Source organism: Salmo trutta, chromosome 35 (genome assembly GCF_901001165.1).
Source record: "Salmo trutta chromosome 35, fSalTru1.1, whole genome shotgun sequence".
Lineage (NCBI taxonomy): Eukaryota > Metazoa > Chordata > Actinopteri > Salmoniformes > Salmonidae > Salmo > Salmo trutta.
The window spans coordinates 7,535,872-7,557,188 of record NC_042991.1 but is presented as its reverse complement, the minus strand read 5'-3'; the positions used below and the strand labels follow the sequence as shown (position 1 = coordinate 7,557,188).

General features: G+C 42.6%; 1 protein-coding gene across 7 annotated transcripts in view; it reads right to left on the bottom strand.

Annotated features, from left to right (window-relative positions):
* The window catches only part of cdc42bpab (CDC42 binding protein kinase alpha (DMPK-like) b), a 92,743-nt gene that overhangs the window by 53,193 nt on the left and 18,233 nt on the right, over positions 1-21,317 (bottom strand). For all 7 annotated transcript variants that reach the window (XM_029733160.1, XM_029733158.1, XM_029733154.1 and 4 more), the window contains exons 2-3: positions 7,516-7,607; positions 2,187-2,270 (exon numbers count right to left, since the gene is read on the bottom strand). In XM_029733160.1, the coding sequence (XP_029589020.1) occupies positions 2,187-2,270; positions 7,516-7,607 (176 nt within the window). The remainder of the gene's footprint in view (positions 1-2,186; positions 2,271-7,515; positions 7,608-21,317) is intronic.

Below are 21,317 nucleotides of genomic sequence, written 5' to 3'. Positions count from 1 at the left end.
CAGGGCACAGTCATAGGATGCCACCTTTCCAACAAGTCAGTTAATCAAATTTCTGCCCTGCTAGAGCTGCCCAGGTAAACTATATGTGCTGTTATTGTGAAGTGGAAATATTTAGGAGCAACAACGGCTCAGCCGCAAAGTGGTAGGCCACACAAGCTCACAGAACAGGACCGCAGAGTGCTGAAGCATGTAGCACGTAAAAGTCATCTGTCCTCGGTTGTGACACTCACTACCAAGTTCCAAATTTCCTCTGGAAGCAACGACAGCACAACAGGAACTTCATGAAATGGTTTTCCATGGCTGAGCAGCAGCAAACAAGCCTAAAATCACCATGCGCAATGCCTAGTGTCGGCTGGAGTGGTGTAAAGCTCGTCGCCATTGGACTCTAGAGCAGTTGAAACGTGTTCTCTGGAGTGATAAATCACGCTTCACCATCTGGCAGTCCGACGGACAAATCTGGGTTTGGCGGATGCCAGGAGAACACTACATGCCCCAATGCATAGTGCTAACTGTAAAGTTTGGTGGAGGAGGAATAATGGTCTGGGGCTGTTTTTCCATGGTTCGAGCTCAGCCCCTTAGATCCAGTGAAGGGAAATCTTAATGATACAGCATACAATGACATTCTAGACAATACTGTGCTTCCAACTTTGTGGCAACAGTTTGGGGAAGACCCTTTCCTGTTTCAGCATGACAATGCCCCCATGCACAAAGCAAGGTCCATAGAGAAATGGTTTGTCGAGGTTGGTGTGGAAGAACTTGACTGGCCTGCACAGAGCCCTGACCTCAACCCCATCGAACACCTTTCGGATGAATTGGAACGCTGACTGCGAGCCAGGCCTAATCAGCCAACATCACTGCCCGACCTCACTAATGCTCATGTGACTGAATGGAAGTCCCCACAGCAATGTTCCAACATCTACTGGAAAGGCTTCCCAGAAGAGTGTATATTACTCTATATTAATGTCTATGAGTTTGGAATGAGCAGGTGCCAACATTCGTTGTTGTTGTTGTAGTAGTAGTAGTAGTAGTAGTAGTAGTAGTAGTAGTAGTAGTAGTAGTAGTAGAAGATGGGTTTGAGACTGAGGGTTTGTTATTGCAGACAGTTTCCCATGTCAAGACACACAATGGGTAGTTCTGGGAACTGCTACACACAAACACGCGCACGGGCAAGCGCACACACACACACACACACACACAGGGACCACTGTGAACGTCTGCATAACCGTCAGGGGAGGCCAATGAGAAAAGCACAGCACAGTAACAGATACACTGTACACACCTCACATGGTAAAAACCCCCAAAAAACTTATGTAATCAAATTCACATTTATTATTCTAAACTTGAGACTTGTAATGACATTTTTTTATTAAAATCTTGCTTCGCATGTTCTATGTAATGCATGTTTTATGCAAAAGCCAGAGTTACATAATGCTATCTCCAGTTAGCATTTAGCCCGGAGTCGTGTTGTAATGAAATTCGGCTTGGGCAATATCGCGTTTATACTGTATACCAGGGTATTTCAAAATACTTAACTGTATTATTTTCAATACCGTTAAACCACAATAATAACAATAATTTTGGGGCGGTTGCAGGGCAGCCACACCTCACAGGGGCTGCATGCTACGCCACTGCTTATAAGTTAAGTACAACTATAAGAAATCCGAAGATGTGTCAAATAAAATATATCCAGGTCAAGGCTCCAGCTATGCATTTGGTTTGCCTCACTTGCTAGCTCAGTGGCTAGATGTTAAATTGTTTTGTGCTTAAATTTTTTTTTTTTATAAATAAAATAGTAACAATTATTACCACCCCTTGTGTGCACATTCGGTAGTACCGTATACCCCGGTATGGTACAGAGACGGTATGAAAATCTGGATACCGCCCAAACCTAAATGCAATGGCTGTTAGTATGTAGCCCTGAGGAATGCTGTAAAGCACATCTATCAAACTCATTCCACGGAGTGCCGAGTGTCTGCGGATTTTCGCTCCTACCCTTGTACTTGATTGATGAAGGTCACTAATTAATTAGGAACTCCCCTTACCTGGTTGTTTAGGTCTTAATTGACAGTAAAAAACAAAGATCAGCAGACACTAGGCCTTCCATGGAATGAGCTATTGCTGTTGTTAGCATTTATCCCTGAATAATGCTGTAATGTTATGGCTGTTAGCATGTAGCCAGTGCTCACCTCTGCTCTCTTCAGCATCTCCCACTTGTTGAGGATCTTCATGGCAAACACCTTGTCTGCATTCTTCACTTTGACCACAGCAACCTACAGGAAACAGAGGAGAGAGGGAGAGTTAGAGGATATGAGAGAAAAGTTTCCATCCACCATATTCATTACATCTACCCTGTCATGTTCAATAGGGCGAAACCGAAGGACGAAGTTCAGGTAGAATCTCTGTTTCCCTTAGTTTCAGAACGTTCTCCCTACTGAACATGACCCACTCCTATTAGAACCGGGAAGGGGAGTGAACGAGGGGAGAAGGGAACATCTTTGTGGAATGAAATACGTCCATACAGTCAGAGGAGGAGAAAGGAAGAGGGACAGGAAGTGACCTCGGACACAGAGGTAGTGACCCCTGAGACACACCACCTGGATCCTCTTACACACACACACACACACACACACACACACACACACACACACACACACACACACACACACACACACACACACACACACACACACACACACACACACAGCTGGGATCCTTTCAGCTCAAGGGCCTTGACGTACCACTTACAGTCGCGCAAATACACTGATTTCAAACTGGCTTGCAGCAGGGTAGTTCCATTTGATTTCAATAACTTTTTGACCTCATACCTTTTGACTTGTACTCAACTTTTTATACCTATTACCCATGGTAGAAGTGGTTGGAAAGTAACTTTTTGGACCTATATGCAAAAACATTTAGAAGATAAAGGTGATCAAAGTGTACCCATTTTGCATATCACACCATACCATGAGATATCCATGTCTTCATCACTGGAAAATATAAAGGGTTGAGTTTGATATCATTTAAAAGCTTAAAAACAGGGCTGTCAAACGATTTTAGAATTATTTCAAAAACATGTCTTTAAATAAATAAATAAAAAATTCCCCCCTTTAACAATAAATATCTTCATTTTTCAAATATGTTTAGCTTAGACTCTATTTTACATCATCCGAGGTAAAATAGAGTCGGTTGGGCCCCAACCGCCCGCCATCGGTTGGGGCACAGCATGGTCTTGAATACAGGGTGGATGTCATACTACTAAAATGGTAAAAATCAAAATGTAAACTTTCAAATGGTAGCACAAAGATGGTTGGAGGTCCACACATCAGAGAATGTTGACTTGAATGGGAATATCAGTTGTTTTAAATTATACTGTCAATTTGCCATAGGAAACCTATTAAAATCATAGAAATGTAGATACTAGAAAAGACATCCCTATTTTAGTTGATATTCGACGGTGGTTGGACCGACGGCCATCTTTGTGGTAGTAATTGGAAGTAACCATGTCAATTCAAATTAAAAATGTCAATGATGTACCAGCTAATTGCAGTGGTCTGAAGGGATATGTCCATACTATTAATTATATTTCTATGATTGCAATGACGCCCACCCTGTATTCAAAAGTATGCTGTGTCTCAACTGATGGCGGGCACAATACAAGAAACTCAGATTATGTTAAGTAGGGTCTAAACTAGAACATGTGAAAATTTTTAAAATTAAAATAAAGTTTACGCGTTTAGATAATTGATGTTAAAGGATAATTTAATTGTTTTTTTTATTACAAAATAGTTTGACAACTCTGTAAGCTTTAAACTATATCAAACTTAACCGTTTACCTTTTTCAGTGATTAAGACATGAATAACTCATGATAGGGTATGCAAAAAAACACTACTACCATGGGCAAATATGTATAGAAAGTTTCGCTCAAACCAAAGGGGTACGGTCAAAAAGTGATTGAAATCAAACGGAACGACCCAGCAAGGATAGGACACCTAGCTAGTTAAGCTACTGCTAAGTGCTAACGTCTCTGACGCAACCACAGGCAGCCCCCATTGTTAGGCCTGAGTGTAGTAAACAAGAGCATTCCTAAAACGAGTTGAGTTGCAACCGGAGCAAGGCCAGATGACTTCAGCTAGCAGGATTCCTCCCTCCTGCCTGCCTGTCTGCCTGCCAGAAGACACAAGAGAAAGCCTTTTTCACTTCAGCTTCTCCGCAACTCCCTCCGTCCGCCATGGGAGGAATTTAAACCACCAATCATCCACTCAGTCCCACAAACACAAGGAAGCATGCATGTGCACACACATACACAATGCACGCACACACACACACACACACACACACACACACACACACACACACACAGAGAAAATTACATGCAACACACACAAAAACCCTGTAGTCTGTAGTCCATTAAATGAACTGGAGAAAAAGAATGAACGCTAAATGCAAATCTAACATTCCCCTGCTGTTTGGGTTTCCTCCTGGTGAACTGATGGGGGGAAAGGAGAGGAGAGGACTGTTCTTGGCACTGGCCCTGTGTATAGCGTATACTCCCTCTCTCCCTGTTTTCTTAGCTTTCACCACTCAAACATGTGTGTGAGAGCTTGACATGCAGGGTGGCTGACTGGCTGCTCTATGCTGTAGTGATATAAAGAAAAATACATTCGTCAGGAGAGCCAAAACATCACACACATTGATGCCAAGCTCTCTCTCCCAGCGCACAGACAGACGCCATCTCTCTCTCAGTTGACAATGGGGAGACGAAATAAAAACATCCTGCTCATAATATGTTCTCTTTTCTGTTTCCACAGCTTCCCACTCCACACTCTTCCATAGGGTTGCCAGATTTTCCTGTACCTTTATCAGATTTCACAGGTTTTTTCTGAAATCCCATTTTGAGGATTCCCTCCCTGCTTATTCCCTCCCGATTTATGTAATTCTCCAACTGGTATCTATGGAAAACAGGAGAACTTTGGAAAACTTTTTCAGAAATACCTCTTAGGAGTATTCCTCAAAAATAAATAAAAAGTAACAAGGACATTTTCCAGAATTTTGCAAAACTGCTACTGGGAATGGGGTCTTCCTGCGGCATTATGAGAAAAAAAAAATCAATTTTTTTTTTCCGGTGTGTCGCTGCTAAATGAATAATGGGGAAATACTGGTTACACTATGATGGCTTATCACTGGAAAGACATAAGATGGACCTCTGGCCAGAGACCTTAATATCATGATGACTTCATAATCATTACATAGATCTAGGCCTAAGCTATGTCTTTGCCTGCCTACCAATAGATACGGTTGTTGTCGTTGTGAATAGGCCTGAAAATGTATAGTGAACTGAATAGGCCTGTGATTGTAAATATGTTTTTATGAATTAAACAAATCCAGCCACTTACTTTGTTGCTGCTTTTCCAGTCAGCTCAGTAGATTTGGATAGCATGTAGGCTAGGCTATATGAAATACACAGGCCTGCATGACACAGCACAGGAGGCACAGAGACTAAAGGCGTCCGCATGCTTCCCATCCAAAACAGTTCGGAACACTTTGTGCATATGTTATGACGAAATTTTGTTCGTTTTGGCCTTCGGCAAGGGTTTATTCGGCTGTTCGTGGACACAAAATTCTTTTTTGAGGCAAACCAAAATTCAGAAGCCGAAGTCTACATCCCTGAGTCGGTGATTGGTCAACAGTAGGGATTCTTCAATGAAGTGTTTGTTGTCATTCAAAGATAGACGACTCGTTTTCATGCACATTTTTCACTTGAGAAATACTGCCCCAAACATCTTGGTTAGATGTAAAACTGTGCGACTAAGATCTCCTTGGCAAAAACAGACAGATCGCTTGTATTACTGTATCTTAGATTAAGTCTGACTATTCTGAGGAAGGGTATACTGGCTACAGAGTTTCAAGATGGACAAACAGTACTAATGCCGCTTTTTTCTCGTTTTTCAAGCGAAGGTCTTTTAAGGGTGTATACAAATACACTCGTTCAGTTCGCCTAGCCGAGTTTGACTAGACTCCAGCCGAACCGAAGCTTGCGGAAGGAAGCCTTTAGGCCTACCTCAACACAAGGCGTGAGAAGAGGTACGGTACACCACAGGGGCCTATATCAGAAATACAATAAGTAGAGAGTCAACTGTGAGGCTGTAGCTTAGCTAACGTCAGAGCCACAGAAATAGCTCTAGCACGAGCGGACCCCGCTGCTAGCCTGACACGGGGCTAAGGACCAGGGCACAAACATGTTATTCTTTCATTCACTGTGAATTAAAATCCCAATAAAAAAGGGTCTGAAACAGGCCATATGGGCCTCAGCACTGGGTAGCGCTCCAACCAACCCATTCCACCACACGTGGGTTCAAACACTATTCAAAATCTTTCAAATACTTTGAGCATTTTCTCTAACCTGCTTGGAACAAACAGGCGCCAAGACAGCTTTAACCCCCAAGCCATGAGACTGCTAAATAGCCATGAGACTGCTAAATAGTCAATTAATGGATACCCAAACTATCTGCACTGACCCCATCTTGCACTGACCCTTCGACCTTTCATTGTATTCGGTGCATGTGACAAAATTCGATTTCGTTTTTTTTGCCGTGTCAGATGGGTGGGGTTTGCCAGTTTGAACTATTCTATTGGTCCATGAAGCAAGCCAAGCTCAATCAACCACAGATAAATGAGGCTATTTGAAATGATTTCAAATAGTATTGAACCCAGGCCTGCCAGCAGCACAGCAGCTAGCCTAGCTAGCTATAATATACAAAGACCATTTGTCATGTAACCTTACACGGCTGAGTTTCTGCTGCCATTGCTAGCTCTCCAACATTCCCCAGGTTTGACGTCACTCGCAGTAGAAGACATAATAATAACTATATTTCAACTCATGCCCTCGAGCCGCGAAGAAGAAAAATAAGGTTCGGTTTTAGTTTCATTTTTTTATAGAAAATCTTTCACAACGACGGTGAGGAAAAGATTAAAGCATTCTCTTACATGTGGAGTCATGCATATAGCATGTGGCCTAGTGACCCATTCCTTGCTGCTGGGATCACACTATGTGCACCAACTATCAAATAGTATATATATATATATATATATATATAGCAATATATATTTATGTGTGTGTGTGTGTGTGTGTGTGTGTGTGTGTGTGTGTGTGTGTGTGTGTGTGTGTGTGTGTGAGAGAGAGATATATAGATATAGATATAGATATAGATGTATATATATACACACACACACACACACACACACACACACACACACACACACACACACACACACACACACACACACACACACACAATTGCCCAGATTCTTGAGGAACTATATTGTCTTTGCATGCATTGTTCTGTTGTTGTGATTGTCTCTAGGCCCTATGTAGGCTACACTTGAAATGCTTTTTCTTTGCTGATGTCTTGCAAGCTTTCTATTGAGGTTCAAACTTCAAAAATACTTCCTGGTGAAATAAGGTTATAAAAAAGTACAACAACAACAAAAAAAAAAGCACAAAAAAAAAAGCATACCTCTCCAAAGGCTCCTCGTCCAATCACCTTGAGGATCTCAAAGTCCTCTTTGTGCAGGCGCATCTGTTTCACCTTGGAAGTGAACGGTTTGGCTGCAGGAGGAGAGAGAGAGAGAGAGGTTAGAATTCTGGGGACTATTGAACTTGACCTGAGAATACGCAAACTAAAATAGCTGTGCATCATCATGATTCAATTCCTAAAACAATAAAACAGCAAATCAGAAATACATTTTTAGGTGGATACTAAAAATCTGACACAAAGCAAGTGGCAAAAAACACAGGTAAATCCATTTGAATGTAATAATTTGTTGATGGCATTCCGTTTGATTGAAACAAAACTGTCCATACATGTTTGCCCATGGAAGTAGTGGTCAGAGCGTGATTATTTTGGACCTGAATGCCAAAAACATTCAGGAGGTAAAGTTGCTCAAAGTTGACCCATTTTGCATACCCCACCATACAATGAGACCTCCATGTCTTCATCACTGGAAAAGATAAACGGTTGAGTACATCCTCATTTAAAAGATTACAAACAGGGTTGTTTTTTAATAAAACATTTTTTACCTTTAACGTCAATTATCAAAAAAAAATGTTTACTCCCATTTTTTTATATTTGCATATGTTGTAGCTTAGACCCTACTTTACATCTGACGTTTTTGTGTTGTGCCCATCATCAGTTGAGACCAGTGATGTATATAAACCCTGGATTGGGGATACTATATATTGGCCTTTGAAGCCACTGGTTATCTAGTCTATATATAAATCATTGATTGAGACACAACATGCTCTTGAATACAAGATGGGTGTCATTTCAAATCATAGAAATATCATTCATAGAATGGACCCATCCCCTCATACCACTGCAGGTACACCGTTGACATTTAAATGTTGTAATTACTACCACAAAGATGGCTGTCATTCCACCAACCGTCGAATGTCTACATAAATGGTTGTCATGTGTATTATATTATCTATATTTATATGATTTCAATAGGTTTACTATGGAGGATTGACAGTATAATTAAAAACTAGAGATATTCCCATTCAAGTCAACATTACCTTATGTGTGGACCTCCAACCTGATATAAAATAGGGTCTAAGCTGCAACATCAGCGAATTGTCTTTTATTTTTGAGTTTGTGTTTTTAGATAAATGTAAGGTAAAAAAATGTAAATCTAATATTTTTTTGGGGTCACTGTAAGCTTTTAAATGATATCAATCTTAACCCTTTATCTTTCCCAGTGATGAAAACATAGATGTCTCGGGGTATGCAAAATAAGTCAACTTTGAGCACCTTTATTTCTTTAATGTCTTGGCATTTAGATCCAAAAAAAGTCACTTCCTGAGCACTTCTACAAAGGGCAAATTTGTACGGAAGGTTTCGTTCAAATCAGAAGGTGATGCTGTCAAATAGTGATCGAACTCAAACGGATTTGGCCACTAGTAATGATTTCCGGTGAGTGTCCTCCTGCCTGTCAGTCCTGTATGCGGAGGGGTTTATATAGGGTCAATCTGTGATCATGACCGCTGAGATCTTTATAGTTAACCACAGTGGTCTGGAAGTGCAGAGGGCAGTTATAAAAAACTGTCTAGTGTTACCCTTACATTTGACCTAGCCTAGGGTTCTGGGTGACTCACAAACGTAATCCGGAGTCCACAGACAAGCAGCATTTTCCCTACTTTGTAGAGGAAGGACATTCACCCACTTCCTTTTTTACTCTGGATCCTCCATTAAACCTGAGGTAGACTGCCAGTTGGTTAGTTGGTTCAGCAGGGTCAGACTACCGAGCAGCAGATTGGATACACTTGAACGTAATACAGACCTATTAAATGCCTATATGTTAGGATATAGCATGGACCTACTGATGGATGGAGCTGATGATCTGTGCAGCATTTTGCTTAGGTGGACCCTTTTGCACAATCAGAATACATGGGTCACATCAAATATTCATTCATTCATTCATTCATTCATTCATTCATTCCTTCCTTCGTCCACTGGTTAGTGTTCCATCCTGGCACTGTCATCATGTGCCAGGCTTATCCAGAGAGGCCCTTGGCTCCCCTGTCAGAATCCCAGCGAGGGTCACAGCCAGCCAGAGAACAACACTAGACCAAACCACCGCCCAACAACAACCTTTACTGATAAAGGAAAGGAAAGGCAGGGCTTTCAGTTGCTCAGTGTGGTATGACGAATACGAATACCGATGTCACTTCTTCAGTGTTTAAATATACTGTAAGAGTGCACATCAAGTTAATGCCACGTGCACAAGTACAGTGAAATGCTTTTCTAGCAAGCTGGAAACCCAACAATGCAGTACTCAATATCAATGTAGGACAAAAAAATAACAAGATAGAACAAAAACACACAAGAAAAAAAGGAGAAGAACACGAGAACTAAGTAAGCTACTGTATATACAGGGTCAGTTCCAATACCATATTTACAATGTGCAGGGATACTGGACTGATAGAGGTAGATACACTATAACGTACATACAAAAGTATGTGGACACCCTTCAAATTTGTGAATTTGGCTAACACAGCAACACCGTTGCTAACAGGTGTGTAAAATGTAGCACAGAGCCATGCAATCTCCATAGACAAACATTGGCAGTAGAATGACCTTACTGAAGAGCTCAGTGACTTTCAACAGGGCACCGTCATAGAATGCCACCTTTCCAACAAGTTAGTTCGTCAAATGTCTGCCCTGGTCAACTGTAAGTGCTGTTATTGTGAAGTGGAAACGTCTAGGAGCAACAACGGCTCATCCGCGAAGTGGTAGGCCACACAAGCTCACAGAATGGGACAGCGGAGTGCTGAAGCGTGTAAAAATTGTCTGTCCTCGGTTGCAACACTCACTACCAATTTCCAAACTGCCTCTGGAAGCAACGTCAGCACAAGAACGGTTCGTCGGGAGCTTCATTAAATGGGTTTCCATGGCTGTGAAGCCCAACACAAGCCTAAGATCACCATGCGCAATGCCAAGTGTCGGCTGCAGTGGTGTAAAGCTTGCCGCCATTGGACTCTGAAGCAGTGGAAACGAGTTCTCTGGAGTGGTGAATCACGCTTCACCATCGGGCAGTCCGACGGACATATCTGTGTTTGGCAGATGCCAGGAGAACGCTACCTGTCCCAATGCATAGTGCTAACTGTAAAGTTTAGTGGAGGACGAATAAGGGTTTGGGGCTGGTTTTCATGGCTCGGGCCCCTTAGTTCCAGTGAAGGGAAATCTTAACGCTGCAGCATACAATGACATTCTAGACGATTCTGCGATTCCAACTTTGTAGCAACAGTTTGAGGAAGGCCCTTCCCTGTTCCAGCATGACAATGCCCCCATGCACAAAGTGAGGTCTATACAGAAATGGTTTGTTGAGATCGGCGTGGAAGAACTTGGCTGGCCTGCAGAATCCTGACCTCAACCCCATCGAACACCTTTGGGATAAATTGAAACGCCGACAGCGAGCCAGGCCTAATCGCCCATCCTCACTAATGTGCTTGTGGCTGAATGGAAGCAAGTCCCCACAGCAATGTTGCAACATCTAGCGGAAAGCCTTCCCAGAAGAATGGAGGCTGTTATAGAGGCAAAGGGGGGACCACCTACATATTAACGCCCATGATTTTGGAATGAGATGTTCAACGATACTGTTGGTCATGTAGTGTATGTATAGGGGTAAGCTGACTAGGCATTAGGATATATGATAAACAGAGTAGCAGCAGCGTATATTATGATTGTATGTGAGTGTGTGTGCTTAGAGTCAGTATAAATGTGTGTGCGTGTGTGTGAGTAAATGAAGGGTGTGTGTGCGTGAGATGGAGTGTCAGTGTGTGTGTGAATGTGTAGAGTCCTGTGAGTGTGCATAGAGACAGTAAAAAAAGTTTTTTAAAAATGGGGTCAACTCAGATAGCTAACAAAATGGCTACAGGGACTATTTTTGAAGTCTCATGGCTTGGAGATAAGCTGTTCAGGAAGCAGAAAAAAACTGTCTGTATGGCAGTGGCTGGAGTCTAATGATTTTCCAGCCATTCCTTTCACGCCACCTGATATAGAGTTCCTGGATGGCAGGATAGTGATGTACTGGGCTGTCCTCGCCACCCTCTGTAGCGCCATGCGATCGAGGGCGTTGCTGTTGGCATACCAACCAGTGATGCAGCCAGTCAAGATGGTCTCAGCTGTAGAGCTTTTTGAGGATTAGAGGTCCCATGCCAAACCTTTTCAACCTCCTGAGGGGGAAGAGGCGCTGTTGCACCTCCTTCACGACTGTGAGCACGTGTGGACCATTAAGGAACTTGAAGCTGTCGACTCGCTCCACCGCAGCCCACGTCGATGTGGACGTGCTCGGAGGGGAAAATGGTGTTAACCGCTGAGCTGTAATCAATGAACAGCATTCTCACACATAGGATTTCCCTCTTATCTAGGTGGGTGAGGGCAGTGTGGAGTGCAATTGAGATTGTATCGTCTATAGATCTGTTGGGCGGTATGAAAATTGGAGTGGGTCTAGGGTGTCTGGGATGATGGAGTTGATGTGGGCCATAACCAGCCTTTCAAAGCACTTTATGATTATAGTGAGTAATGAGTGCTACAGGGCAGTAGTCTTTGTGGCATGAAACCTTAACGTTTTTGGGAACAGGAATGATGGTGGTCAGCTTAAGATGTGAGGATTACAGACTGGGACAAGGAGAGGTTGAAAATGACCGTGAATATGCCTGCCAGCTGTTCTGCGCATGCTCTGACAACGCGCCACGGAATACCAGTCCTGTAGCATAATCTCTGTTTCTGATGACCACTTCTCAACGGAGCGAGTCACGGGTAATTCCTGTGAACTCGGAAAAATGGCATGAACAATTTCTGGGGTTTCAACAAATATTTCACAAGGGTCTATTTTCCTTATGTCCGTCCACATTGTGGGAAGTAGAACGAGCCGACGCTTAGCTTGGCACACACTGGGCTTTTCTCCAATCACTATAACGCCCCAGTATCACCACCACCACTTCTTTACTTGTTGCATTGACACAGTAACTAGGCCTAGACACAAGCGGTCTCGGACACACAAACAACACCAGTCTCGCTCAAATGTACCCAAGGGTCACGTGCTGTTTTGTCTAACAGTGAATTAATGTTATGTACATTGTGTCATCCCGCCCTTTTTACTCCGAGCTTCAGACAAAAGGCCTTACAGTTCTGACTATACAGCTTTACTAACTATCAAAATATACGGGTCGGCTAAACATAGCTACGGTTGCTATGACAAGGTGTGGCGCTTTAAACGTGAATATCCAACCAAACGATGACTGACTTGGCGTCTTTGTTTTGTCCCCGGCGGTTTTGCAAAAGCTTTCAAACTAAGTGACTTCACTGTCAGCAGAACAGAGTGCACATAACAGTATGCACTCAAAACGGCCATGACACTTTCAGTTCCATTGGTTAGAAGCACTGTCTGTGACTACGTATGCAGCGCAACTGGAAAAACATGAGTAGGCCCAACTAATCCAGTGACGGACTGGTTTATCCCAGACACAGATTATCAGACAGATCTAGGTCCATTAGAAGAAGTGAGTTTATTATCCACAGACGATGCAGCTGAAGGAAACCGTTGTACTACTGTAGAATGCAGACAAGTGTGTCCATTCAGCTAAAGAAACACAAGCGTCACGGTCAATACAGTAACCAGGCGTCACCCTAGGGCTCTGCACTCTCAATACTGTGTGTGTGTGTGTGTTTGTGTAAGCCTAGGCCTGTGTGCGTAAGCACGTGTTCATTTGAACGAGTCCCCCTCCATATGCACTGGCCTACATGTGCCAATGTATATTTGCTCTACCCTCTCCGTACTTGAAACAGGTACAGTAGAGGAGAGAGTGTGTACTCAGACCTAAGAGAATCTTTCTTTCCCCCAAATTATCATTCACTACAAAGAATTTGAAACTAGAAAAAATAAAAATATTGGGTGAAAAAAACTGCGCAGTTTTGGCAGCCAAATGCGGTACGCTTCCTCCTGCCACAACCCGAGGGACCACCAGTGAAAAGTACAGAATGTAACAATAGTATTTGCCATTTTGTTTTGTTTGGGCTTTCATGACATGTGGCTTCTCAGTCATGTTAAAACAAGTCTACTACTATTACTTTTATTAATTCTTATTCTCATTAGATGTTGTTAATAGCATTACCACTACTACCAGGCCTACTATTATTATTACTACTACGGTTAACCCGATCTTTGTTGTTTTATGTGTACTTAATTTAACTTGCCATGTCAATAGTCTATTGAATTGAATTGAGTGAGAGAGACAGTAGATCCCACATCCATGCAGCGCTGTGATGTACAGAGAGAGGGGACATCTGGAAGCCATAAGAGGGATTATTTACGGCCAGAGTGAGGTAATGACACAAAAATGCCACCTCCAGAGGAGGGAGAGCGAGAGGGGCCAGATCTTGGAATGGCCTTTCACAGCACTACTGGAAGGATGTTCCTCATAATAAGTTCGACCTTGTAAGATCTTGGCTTTCATACTTTTGGAATTCTCGACGCAGCTCGCGCAATTTCCCCAACCGTCATCACATTCAAATGTAGAGAAAACGTGTAGCTGTCACAATGGGACGCGGGACAATCGCGTCTTATCTGTGGACTTCAACAGTTCTAACCAGCCGTTGGAACCAAAATTATTTTCCAATTGTTTTGTTCTGAACAGAACCATACTTTTTACCCATTCTGTTCCGACCAACGAAATGAAGTTCTGAACCGGTTAGAACCCCCAAAAAGTAATGGTTTATATCGTTCCTTTGTGTTCCTTTTTAAATATCTGAAATCGAATATTAAAAAAAAAATGTTTAGCTCAACATTAAATGTGTTCACCAATCAGTGCAGATAGAGCAGCTTGCTATGGAGCAGGCAAGCGATAGTTGTAGGGCACAAGATGGGCACAAGATGCGACTGATATTTGCAGGTAGAGAGAGAGCAAGAGAGGGTGATGGGGAGGTTTGGCTTGAAGCACCTGGGCATGAAGGGATTTCTTTTAACTTCAGAGTTGGCTTAAAGTTGGACCAGAGTAGGCTAGCTAGCTAACAAGCTTGTGCGTGCAGAGCGGCACCACATTTGAAATAATGATCTTACCATTTTGTATTTAATAAATCCAATGTGAAAGGAGATCACTATAGTTTCCTTAACTAGTACTGAAAAAGTTAATCCCTTCTTTTCTAATTTAAAATGTGACAGTGACAGTGAGGGCTTTGCATGGGTGCTTTGTTGCGTTTTTCATCCCAGTAGGGATGAACATTTCGGTAAATTTTGTTGACAACTAACCAACCCCCATTAACAAACAGTTAAATTCATTGAAAATAGTCAAATTAGTGCTAACAGAAAACCCCATGCATGGAAGGAACAGACATTTTTCATTAAGAGCTTAAAAAAACGTGACAATAGCAATCCTCTATTGTGAGATAAAAAAACTCTAGACCACCTTTACTCCACACACAGACATGCATACAAAGCTCTCCCTCGCCCTCCATTTGGAAAATCTGACCATAATTCTATCCTCCTGATTCCTGCTAACAAGCAAAAACTAAAGCAGGAAGTACCAGTGACTCAATATGTAACTGGTCAGATGACGTGGATGCTACACTACAGGATTGTTTTGCTAGCACAGACTGGAATATGTTCCCCCAAAAAATCTATTTTAATTCCAGGTTGTAAGGCAACAAAATAGGAAAAATGCCAAGAGGGTGAATACTTGAGACAGCCTATAGGGAGGAGGTCAGAGAGCTGGCAGTGTGGTGCCAGGACAACAACCTCTCCCTCAACGTGAGCAAGACAACGGAGCTGATCGTGGACTATAGGAAAAGGAGGGCCAAACAGGCCCCCATTAACATTGACGGGGTTGAAATGGAGCAGGTCGAGAGTTTCAAGTTCCTTGGTGTCCACATCACCAACAATCTATCATGGTCCAAACACACCAAGACAGTTGTGAAGAGGGCACGACAACACCTTTTCCCCCTCAGAAGACTGAAAAGATTTGGCATGGGTCCCCAGATCCTCAAAAGGTTCCACCACTTGGTATGGCAACTTCTCGGCATCTGACCGGAAGGCGCTACAGAGGTTAGTGCATACGGTCCAGTACATCACCGGGGCCAAGCTTCCTGACATTCATGACCCTATATACTAGGCAGTGCCAGAAGAAGGCCCAAAAAGTTGTCAGACTCCAGTCACTCAAGTCATAGACTGTTCTCTCTGCCCCCGTACGGCAAGCTGTACCAGTCTAGGACCAAAAGGCTCCTTAACAGCTTCTAGCCCCAAGCCATAAGACTGCTGAAGAAATAATCAAATGGCCACCCGGACTATTTACATTGACCCCCCTCCCTTTGTTTTTACACTGCTGCTACTCACTATTTATGATCTACGTATAGTCACTTTACAAATTACCTCGACTAACCTTTACCCCCGTACATTGACTCGGTACCGGTACCCCCTGAATATAGTCTCATTATTGTTGTAATTTTCTTGTGTTACTTTTTGATATATATATATTTTTAATTACTTTAGTTTATTTTGTAAATATTTTCTTTACTCTATTTCTTGAACGGCATTGTTGGTTAAGGGCTTGTAAGTAAGCATTTCACGGTAAGGTTGTATTCGGCGCATGTGACAAATACAACTTGATTTGACTTGTTATTTTCGGCCGGCTAACTAACTGACTGACTGATCTGTTAACCATTAACATCCCTAGTTCTCACGCTGTTCCGGTTCTGTTCCTCAAAACTGGAAAAGAACAAAACATTTTTCTCTTCTGTTACCTGAACCAGTTCCAACCCCTAGTTCTAACTCATTTAAACTAAAGCTGCCTTCTTGATCTCTAAGGATTTGGATATTCTTTATTTCAACTGGACTTCCTGGTTAAATAAATAATCAAATTAGGGTACAAATGCGGCAGGGGAAACAGCTGCACAGTCAGTGGTTCCCTTATCAAAAATGAAATCTGTACTTTTAAGTAGGCTGCTACCCCAGCTGCTTCGAACTAGAGTGACCCAAGCATCAACCAGCCAGGCAACTTTAGAAAAATAACCTTTTAGCCATTTAATTGCAAGTAGCTTTAAAACATCCTATAAATTACAGATGAAAATGTAACCAGGCCCTTCATGTCACAGCCAAGGGGCTCTCCAGTCTCCAGTACACAGATGTGGAACGAGGACAGGCAGAGGAGAGGAGGAGTGGCAATACTAAAAGACTTGGCCAGGAATCAGACAATCTGCAGCATGTGAGCTCCCCAGGCTTTGCCAAGGGGACTTCCATAACATGAATTTTGTCATGTGTGATATACACTGAGTGTGCAAAACATTAGGAACACCTTCCTAATGTTGAGTTGCACCCCCCTTTTCCCTCAGCACAGCCTCAATTCATAAGAACATGGGCTCTACATGGTGTTGAAAACGTTCTACAGGGATGCTGGCCCATGTTGACTCCAATGCTTCCCACTGTTGTGTCAAGTTGGCTGGATGTCCTTTGGGTGGTGGACCATTCTTGATACACACGGGAAACTGTTAAGTGTGAAAAACCCTGCAGCGTTGCATTTTCTGACACAAACCGGTGCGCCTGGCACCTGCTACCATAACCCGTTCAAAAGGCACTTAAATCTTTTGTCTTGTCCATTCAACCTCTGAATGGCACACAATTCATGTCTCAATTGTCTCAAGGCTTAAAAAATCCTTCTTTAAGATGTTTAAGTCCATGTCATGTAAAGAGCAGGGCTGTTAAGGTGACCCTATTACCGCCACACCAGCGGTCACGAGTCATGACCGCAGTCAAATTCCACATGACCGTTTAGTCACGGTAAATAGGCTTCTCTGATGTTGCTGATAGTCATTAGTAGCCTACCAAACTTGATAACTGCCTGGTACTCAGCACTCTTATTGTCCCTCTTATCACTCTGACATCAATGTAAATTCAATCAAAAATCACATCAAACACTTCATGAGAGCCCAGGAGCTCATGTTGTGCAACATTTCTATAGGATAAGCAACTGCGTGAGAAAAAGGTGGGGGAAGCTAATTGTCACCATTAAAAAAACTGCACCTTTATAATAAAGCATTCCATGCATCATCGCATTTGCAGACTTACGTAACATAACCTACTATTCATAATGTGATGAGTAGATTGGATAGTCATAATTTAGGCTAATAATAGAACTCAATCACTGTTCGCAAAAATAAAAAAAATAAAAAAAGACTGTCCAATGCATGATTGGGCATGTATAGCGTAGAGTGGGCCTAGGCAACAGGCTAGATCAGACACTTTCTTTGCATGGGGAAAATTTGGCCTGTTCTGAAGACATTTCATGCAATTCTACTACATTTTATATGACTGGAGACATTAGCAGAATATATTTTCTTTCATAGGACAAATTACAGGGTAGACTACTATTCTGACACTGAAACAGATCAATAAAAACAACGTTGTCCCTATAATAAGCCAACGAGAAGAGGAGACAAATAGAATATGACGTCCATCTAAACTGGAGGAAATTATTGTCCAAAAACAAATGTTAATACATTAAAAAAACAGAACCTCCATTCGAAATGGATGAAAATAATATTTCTCACCCATCTACACACAATACCCCATAACTGCATGGCCAAGCACAACTCCAACACCATCATCAAGTTTGCTGACGGCACAACAGTGGTAGGTAGGCCTGATCACCGACAACGATGAGACAGCCTATAGGGAGGTCAGAGACCTGGCAGTGTGGTGCCAGGACAACAACCTCTCCCTCAACGTGAGCAAGACAAAAGGAGCTGATCATGGACTACAGGAAAAAGGAGGGACGAACAGGCCCCCATTAACATCGACGGGGCTGTAGTGGAGCGGGTCGAGAGTGTCAAGTTCCTTGGTGTCCACATCACCAACAAAACTATCATGGTCCAAAACACACCAAGACATTCGTGAAGAGGGCACGACAACACCTTTTCCCCCTCAGGAGACTGAAAAGATTTGGCATGGGTCCCCAAATCCTCAAAAGGTTCTACAGCTGCACCGTTGAGAGCATCCTGACCGGTTGCGTCACCGCCTGGAATGGTAACTGCTTAGCATCCGACCGTAAGGCGGTACAAGGCACTACAGAGGGTAGTGCGTACGGCCTAGTACATCACTGGGGCCAAGCTTCCTGCTATCCAGGACCGATATGCTAGGCAGTGTCAGAGGAAGACCCCAGAAATTGTAAAAACCCCAGTCTTTTTATTTGACTTGGCAAGTCAGTTAAGAACAAATTCTTATTTTTACAATGACGGCCTACCCCGGCCAAACCCTCCCCTAACCAGTCACCCAAGTCATAGACTGCTCTCTCTGCTACTGCACAGCAAGCGGTACCAGAGTGCCAAGTCCAGGCCCAAAAGGCTCCTTAACAAGCCATAAGACTGCTGAACAATTCATCAAAATGGCCACCCGGACTATTTACATTCACACCTTGTCCTAGAGAGATTTACACGTTTATCAAAACGCCCCGCCAGGGTACACCTACACGAAACACAGTCCTTATTTGAAGTGTTTCTAAAAATCCCCTATGGGAAAAATGAACGGTGGAAAAACAAATTGGAATAATTTCCCTGTTTGACCGCTAGATTTTATGGGTATTATGACTCATACTGTGGTACTCTATTGCAGTGGTTCCCAAACTTTTTATAGTCCCGTACCCCTTAAAACATTCAAAATCCAGCTGTGTACCCCTCTAGCACCAGGGTCAGCGCACTCTCAAATGTTGTTTTTTTGCCATCATTGTAAACCTGCCACACACACACACACAATATATGATACATTTATTAAACATAAGAATGAGTGTGAGTTTGTCACAACCTGGCTTGTGGGAAGTGACAAAGAGCTCTTATTTAGCCATCTTACATAGAAAACCTTATTTGTCCATCAAAAATTGTAAATAACTCACCACAGGTTAATGAGAAGGGTGTGCTTGAAAGGATGCACATACCACTGCAATGTTGGGTTGTATTGGAGTCTTATATCATTTTCCACACAGTCTGTGCCTGTATTTAGTTGATGCTAGTGAGGGCCGAGAATTCACTCACATAGGTACGTGGTTGCAAAGGGCATCAGTGTCTTAACAGCGCGATTTGCCAAGGCAGGATACTCTGAGCGCAGCCCTACCCAGAAATCTGGCAGTAGCTTCTAATTAAATTACATTTTCAAAGAATCGCTTGTTGCAATTTCAATGAGGCTCTCTTGTTCAGATATCAGTAAGTGGACTGGAGGCAGGGCATAAAAGGGATAACGAATCCAGCTGCTTATGTCGTCCGTTTCGGGAAAGTACCTGCGTAATTGCACACCCAACTCACTCAGATGCGTCGCTGTATCACATTTGATATTGTCCGTAAGCTTGAGTTCATTTGCACACAAAAAAAATCATACAATGATGGAAAGACCTGTGTGTTGTCCTTGTTAATGCAGACAGAGAAGAGCTCCAACTTATAAATCATAGCCTCAATTTCGTCCCACATTGAATATAATTGCAGAGAGTCCCTATAAATTCTAGATTCAGATCACCAAGATAGGCCAGTCGTGTGAGAAACTCATCATCCTGCAAGTGGTCAGTAAAGAAAACTTTAAGCTCGTCTCTCAACTTTAAGCTCGTCTCTCAATTAAAAAAAAAACATGTCAATACTTTGCCCCTTGATAACCAGCGCACATCTGTATGTTGTAAAATAATTACATGGTCGCTGCATGTCATTGCATAATGCAGAAAATATACAAGTTCAGGGGACTTGCTTTAACAAAGTTAACCATTTTCACTGTTGTGTCCAAAACGTCTTTCAAGCTGTCAGGCATTCCCTTGGCAGCAAAAGCCTCTCGGTGTATGCTGCAGTGTACCCAAGTAGTGTCGGGAGCAACTGCTTGCACGTGCGTTACCACTCCACTAGGTCTCCCTGTCATGGCTTTTGCGCCATCTGTACAGATACCAACACATCTTGACCACCAAAGGCCATTTGATGTCACAAAGCTGCCCAGTACTTTAAAACTATCCTCTCATATTGTCCTGGTTTCCAGAAGAGGATGTCTTCCTTAATTAACCACCCATTAATGTAACGGACATATACCAGGAGCTGTGCCAAGCCCGCCACATCTGTTGACTCATCCAGCTGTAATGCATATAATTCACTGGCTTGTATGCGTAGCAGTAATTGTTTCAAAACATCTCCTGCCATGTCACTGATGCATCGTGAAACAGTGTTGTTTGATGGAGACATTGTCTGTATAGTTTTTTTTGGCCTTTTCCCCCAGCATTATCCCAGCCATGTCCACGGCAGCAGGAATAATGAAGTCCTCCACAATAGTATGGGGCTTGCCTGTCCTAGCCACTCGGTAGCTCACCATATGAGAAGCTTCTAGCCCCTTCTTATTATTATTTGTTGCTTTTACATATGTCTTACTACTCAAATGTCATCTTTAATCTCGCTCAAAAAACTTCTGTGGGATATCTTTCAAATTCTTATGCATTGTTTCTAAATGTCTGCACAAGAGTGAAGGTTTCCCACGAGAGAGTAACGGTTAATGTGATTGGATGTTAATTATTTGACTAGGCTACCTGTATTTGACATTGCGTTGTTATTTCGCTGAACACTAGCTGCTTTAATTTTATTTTTGGCAGTGAAACGAGGCTACTCAGGCGAGAAAATAACCTCACCCAAATGTATAGCCCCGTTCGAAAATATAAATAGACCGTTTGAAAATGTGAAGAAATGTTTTATATATTTTTAAAATGTGAATCACATTTTTATTTGGCGTACCTCCGACGGCATTGCGCGTACCCTACCCC